We start from the raw sequence: 6,490 nt of genomic DNA on the forward strand, positions 1-6,490 counted from the left end.
CATTTGGTATACCGAAACGGCATACAATGTTCGTCCATACGAACGATGTGACTCTGTGCTCTGTGATATGAGTGAGCGCTTCGGCCTCGGCCCACTTGGTGAAGAGTCCACAGCAACAACGGCGAACTTGGTTTGTCCCTTGCCCAGGGGAAAAGGACTTATGATGTCAATCCCCCATTGTGCAAATGGGCATGAGGCCGAGATGGGGGTGAACAGCTCGGGAGACTGATGGATAATATTCGCAAAGCGCTGGCAATTGTCGTAGGTTTTCACAAACTGCTTTGCATCCTGCTCGAGGTGGGCCAATAATACCCTTGTCGAACCACTTTGGCCGATAACGACCTAGCGCCAGAAGGGTTTCCACATACTCCTTCATGGACTTCCCTAAGGATGTAAAGGCATTCTTCATGAGTTACACACTTAAGCAGAGGCAGAGAGAAGCCACGTCGGTACAATGCTCCATCCCGAAGTATGAACCGAGCTGCTTTTCGCGCCATCTTCTTTTGCTCATTCGAGTCTTGCGGCAGAATTCCTTTGATGAACTCCACGATTGGGTCCATCCATGAGGGTGTTGGAGTGTCAACCTCCATCACATCTGGCTCCAAGATTGAGGGATTGTCCAAAATCTCGATCGGGACTGATCTGGCCAGGTCGGTCTCATATGCTGATGCCAACTTAGCTAAAGCATCTGCATTGGAATTTTCTGATCTTGGAACTTGATTCACCTCGTAAGTCTCGAACTGGGCGAGGTGCGATCTGACTTTGCTTAGATATTTTTCCATTCGGGAGTCTTTTGTTTGATACTCCTCCCTAATCTGGTTTACAACCAACTGGGCTGGGAGTACTAAAGAACTTGATGTGGACGGCCCCCAGTCTTTTGGCAACGCGCAAGGCTGCTAAAAGTGCTTCATATTCGGCCTCATTGTTTGATGTCCGAAAGTTGAACCGTAGAGCATACTCGAATCGCTCACCTCCTGGTGCGAGCAAGAGAATTCCTGCCCCGCACCCCCTCTTATTGGAAGATCTATCAACGTAGATCGTCCACGGGAGGTCAGACTCGGTCGACTAAGATGGTGGGTGAGCTCCGCGATGAAGTCTGCCACTGCTTGCCCTTTTAACGCAGTTCGAGGTTCGAATTGGATGTCGTATTCACTCAACTTCATTGCCCACTTCATCAGGCGTCCTGTGTTTCTGGCTTATGGAAGATGTTCTACAGGGGCAAGTTGGTGAGCACCACAACGGTGTATGCTTGGAAGTACGACCTAAGTCTTCGGGCCGAGGTGATTAGGGCAAAGGCCAGTTTCTCCATTTTAGGATATCTGGTCTCGGCTTTGGTCATGACTTTGCTCGTGTAATAAATGGGACTCTGGCGTACTCCCTCTTGCTTGATTAGGGCCGAGATGACGACGCTGTCGGACACTGCCAGGTACAAGTGGAGCTTGTCTCCTGGCAATGGCTTGGCAAGTAGAGGTGTCGAGCAGAGATAGTTTTTCAATTGTTCCAATGCTTGCTCGCACTCTGTCGTCGATTCGAAAGACCCCTTCTTTCTCAAGACTTTGAAGAAAGGAAGACACTTATCTGTTGACCGTGAGACAAACCTGTTCAAAGCTACAATCCTTCCATTGAGGCACTGAAGCTGTTTCAGGGTTTTGGGCGCTTCCATCTCTAGCACGACCTTTATCTTCTCTGGGTTGGCTTCAATCCAACGATTGTTTACCATAAAACCAAGGAACTTCCCCGAGGAGACCCCAAAGGCGCACTTGGTCGGATTAAGCTTCATTTGGTACTTTCGCAGCACTCCAAAAGCTTGGGTCAGATCGGAAAGATGCGACTTTGACTGCTTACTCTTGACAAGCATGTCGTCCACATATACTTCCATATTCCGACTGATCTGCTTGGCGAACATTTTGTTCACCATCCTTTGATAGGTCGCACCCGCATTCTTCAGGCCAAAAGGCATTGCCTTGTAGCAGTACAGACCTTGGTTTGTTATGAACGCGGTATGATCTTGGTTTGGCACATGCATTTTGATTTGGTTGTATCCGGAGTAGGCATCCATGAAGGTGAGCAGCTCGTGCCCAGCCGTTGCATCCACGAGCTGGTCGATCCTCGACAGGGGGAAGCAGTCCTTTGGGCATGCCTTATTTAAGTTTGTAAAATCTACACACATTCTCCACTTCCCATTGGATTTTTTAACTAATACAACATTAGAGAGCCACTCGGGATATAGAATTTCTCTTATATATTCAGCTTTTAATAGTTTGTTAACCTTCTCAACAATTACGTCACTTCTTTCCTTATTTACAGGTTTTCATTTTTGTTTTATAGGTCGAAATGATGGGTCTATGTTGAGGCGATGCACCATGATCTTTGGGTCGATGTCGGGCATGTCCTCGTGAGACCACGCAAAGACGTCCGAGTTGGACTTGAGGAAATTGATCAGCTCCTTCCTAGCAGTGGCCTCCAGCTTGGTTCCTATGCTTACTCGTTTCTCAGGGCTAAGCAAAGGAACAAGCTCGAGTTCCTCTATTGGTGCTGCGAATTCCCATTTACCTGGCTTCAGTAGGTTGGCCTCGGGCTTCAGCAACTCGTCCCAGTTGGCTTGTTCTTCCAGGGTGCATACTGATGACCCTTTTAGCGCGGAGGCATAGCACTCCCTTGAAGTTTTTTGCTCTCCCCGGACCGTGCCCACTCCATTAGGAGTCGAGTATTTCAAGACTTGATGAAGCGTTGAGGGAACAACCCGGAATGAGTGGATGATGGGTCTCCCGAAGATGGCATTGTAGGCCGATCTGCTGTCAATCACCACGAACTCGGCCATTTGAGTTACTTGTGTACTGTCTTGCCCAATCGTAACCGGTAAGTCGACACACCCTTCTGGAGAGACCGATTCTCCAGAGAATCCAACCAAGGGTGTTGGACTCTTCCTCAACTGAGACCTGGTCCATCTCAAGGCCAAATATGTCGGGAGGGACAAGATGTTGACAGACGCGCCTCCATCTACCAATACTCTTCTAACCAGGACATGATTGATAAGGGGGCGATCATAAGTGCATCGTTATGGGGCAGATGGACCCCCTCCATATCGACATCGTTGAAGGTAACGGAACAAGTCGGTTTCTGCTCCCTGATGATGCATACCTCGCGCCTGGCCTCGGGAGATAGCTCTTTCCTTTTGTTTCCAGACTGGCCCCCACTAGGGCCCCGAAAATAGTGTTGATGACCGCAGGTCAATCATCTCGACGAGGGGCGTCCTTGAACGTATTCTCTCTTTTTTCTTCTCCACTGAGTTGGACCTTGGTTTTCCAACAAATTTTTTGAAGTAACCATCTTGAATGAGGTCTTCAATTTGGCGCTTCAATTCCCAGCAATTTGATGTATTATGGCTGTGATCGCGATGACAACGACAATATTTATCCTTATTGCACTTTTCCGGGTCTCCTCGGAGCTTCTCAGGTTGCTTGAGGAGCTTTTCCATCCCACTTTCCTCGATGTTTGTAAGTATCTCAGAGATGGGGATGGTGGTTAGAGTATAACGCTCGTAAGGTCGACTTCGCCTAGGGCCGATCTCCGACCTACAATACTAATGTTCGTCCGCCGGAAGAGGACGATCCCTTGTCCTTTGATTTGGAATCAACCTTCCTCTTCTCTTGGTTTGTTTTCTTTTGGTTGATCTGCTTCTCAAGTAGACCAGTCTTGGTTCGGAGGAGCTCCTGGCCATCAATGACTTTCTTCGCCTTTTGTAAGACTTCGGCGAAGGTTTCCGGTGCCTCCTCTCCGAGCTTCACGGTGAGGGTCTCATCGGCCAGGCCGGTAAGGAAGTAACACATGGCCGAGTCATCGGAGCAGTGCGCAACCTTCAACTGCTCCTCCTAGAACCTTGTGACATACTTCCTCAGCGTCTCACCTTCCTTCTGCCGGATGGTTGCGAGGTGAGTCGCTGTTTTTCTGTCATAATGCCGAGAAGAGAATTGATTGATAAACTCTTTCCTCAGCTGTGAGTAGGTCGAGATCGACCTAGCCGGCAGTCTTCGATAGCATAATCGCGCTGCCGGTGAGTGCGATCTGGAAGGTGCGGCACTTGATTGCGTCTGTTGCCGCCTGAAAATCCATGAGACCTTCGAAGACCTCAACATAGTCTTTTGGGTCCTTAGACCCATCATAAAGCTTTATGGTGGGAGTTTTGAACTTCGGAGGGATTGGAGCCTCCAGGATGTCCGAAGTGAATGGTGATTCTCCTAGGTCGCCATTATCGAACGAATTTTCTTTTTTCTCGCACCTAGCCTTCAAGGCTTCAACCTAAGCATCGAACTTGCTCTTTAGCTAATTGAACTCCTCCCTTGTGATCACTCCCTCGGGAGTTATTGGGTTGTAGGAGGACTCAGCCTGCTGGTTGGAGCTCTTGTGCGAGCAGGACGGAGATCGTCCCTTTCTGAGGGACGAGCTTCTCTTTCTGTTGAGATGCTCGCGGAGATCACCCCTCTGATGAGTGTACTCTTCATCTTCATCTCCTCCAGGGCATTCTTCCTCGACTGGTCCGAGGTGAAGACCTCTGCGCTCGTGCACCTCGCCGCGTGCCACTCGGTCTTCAGATTGAGACCTAGCACCTGCGGCTTGCACCATCTCGTTGTACATTTCTTCCATGGTGCGCATCTGAGTGCTCATTGCCTCCATTTCTTTCTGAAGTGCATCGAAGTTTTCCCTTGTTGGAGCTGGGGCTGGTCCCCGGGTGGTTCTCTTCGAAGCTCCACCTCGGCCACGATTGGCCTTGGATGGCTTTGGATGTGCTGACGGCAGAACAGGCATGGTGATGCGTGCCGACCTGCGGAGAGGCTCTGTCCTCAGGCCTTCATGACCTGTCCCTCTACCACTTCTGCCTCAACCTCCCTCTGGTGGCCATCATTGGCCGCTAGAGCTCTTCGGTCAGTTGTGTTGGTTGAATTTGCTGGCTGAACCATTTTTGTTTGCGCTTTTAAATCGGGATGACTTAGATCGTCTTTTCGTCCCCACAGACGGCACCAAATGTTTATGCAAATGTCTGCACAACGACACTTTACGAACCTAGCTCGAACCCGGTCTCCGGTTTGACCTGAACACAAGAGTGGACCTGCACAAGAGAGTAGACACTCCGACGCTCAAGTCAGTATAGGTCGGACTCCGTATTTAGTTCGAGGTGAGATTCCATACCTGAGCGTGAAATGAGACCCTCTATTTATAGGTGGGGAATCCGACAGTACACACGACCGACGGTTACATGTTTTTTCTCATGTCGGACCTGTCGGGTTCCGAGTAGATCGAACCCCAATCAGATCGGACTTCGGCATGTATACTTAGCCTGTTCCCAATGGGTGAACCCGACTTCTTCGGCAGGTTCGAGGTGGACCTAGGACACTTAATCCTTGGACACCAGTAAACGTCCTCCACGTGTCCGAGGTATTTTTACCCCCAAACATTATCATGCTTGAGATCAAACTAACAAATGCTTGCAAGATACACACAATGATCAAAGCTAAACAACGCCGCTCTACAATATAAAAAAGAATATTGAAAGTGTTAGTATTCTATCACTAAATCTAGAAACCACGATGAACTAAAGAGAAAAAAGTATGTATAACAAAATAGAACAAATTAGTGTGAGAATGAGGAGGAAGAGAACTACTTTTATAGTCCCAGGAAGTAGAAAAGTTACAAAAAGCTTTGAGATTCCAACCATTTTCATATTCCATCATTCAACCTAATTAAATGTAAAAGTTTTAATTTTAATTTTAATTTTTTTAAACATTTAATTTTAAAATTAATTTATATAAATATTGACAAAACTTTTGATATTCTTAACCTTTCATGTTTCGTTCATTTAATCCACTTTGTGGTGCATTTAAATTTTGTTTCCTAAAAAAAATTTTAATATTTAAAATAAAAATAATAATACTAAAATTAACTACAAAATAGTCCGAACTTAAAAAATAGCAATATTTAAGAACAAAATCAAGACGATTATCCTATACATACAATGTTTAAAAAATTTCAATATTTAAAATAAAAATAATGATATTAAAATTAACTACAAAATAGTCCGAACTTAAAAATAGCAATATTGAAGAACAAAATCAAGGCGATTATCATATATTTTCATAAAATATATTTACTTCTTCGATGTTTGAGATCAAACTGACAAATGCTGGTAAGATATATACAATGATCAACCATTTCTAAACAATGCCGCTCTACAACATAAAAAAGAATATTGAAAATGTTAGTGTTCTATCACTAAATCTAGAAACTACGATGAACTAAAGATAAAAAAAAATATGTTAAAATAAAAGAACAAATTAGAGTGTGAAAATGAGGAGGAATAGAACCACTTTTATAGACGTGGAAACTAGAAAAGTCACAAAAATCTTTGAAATTCTAACACTTTTCATATTCCACTATTCAACATAATTAAATGTAAAAAATTTAATTTTAAAATTAATTTATATAAATAAATGCA

At 45.5% G+C, this 6,490-nt stretch overlaps 1 protein-coding gene across 1 annotated transcript; it reads right to left on the reverse strand.

The window, feature by feature from the left end:
- Positions 1–1,210: 1,210 nt before the first annotated feature.
- Positions 1,211–3,830, reverse strand: LOC148211993 (uncharacterized). The gene is made up of 3 exons (XM_088122978.1): positions 3,692–3,830; positions 2,363–3,000; positions 1,211–1,786 (listed from the first exon to the last, which is right to left on the reverse strand). The coding sequence occupies exons 1-3, from the start codon at positions 3,828–3,830 to the stop codon at positions 1,211–1,213; spliced, it is 1,353 nt and encodes a 450-aa protein (XP_087979104.1).
- Between the last annotated feature and the right edge of the window lie 2,660 nt (positions 3,831–6,490).

This window comes from Momordica charantia (assembly GCF_013281855.1).
Source record: "Momordica charantia cultivar OHB3-1 chromosome 4 unlocalized genomic scaffold, Mcharantia_2.0 BLBB01000004.1, whole genome shotgun sequence".
NCBI classification, from domain to species: domain Eukaryota; kingdom Viridiplantae; phylum Streptophyta; class Magnoliopsida; order Cucurbitales; family Cucurbitaceae; genus Momordica; species Momordica charantia.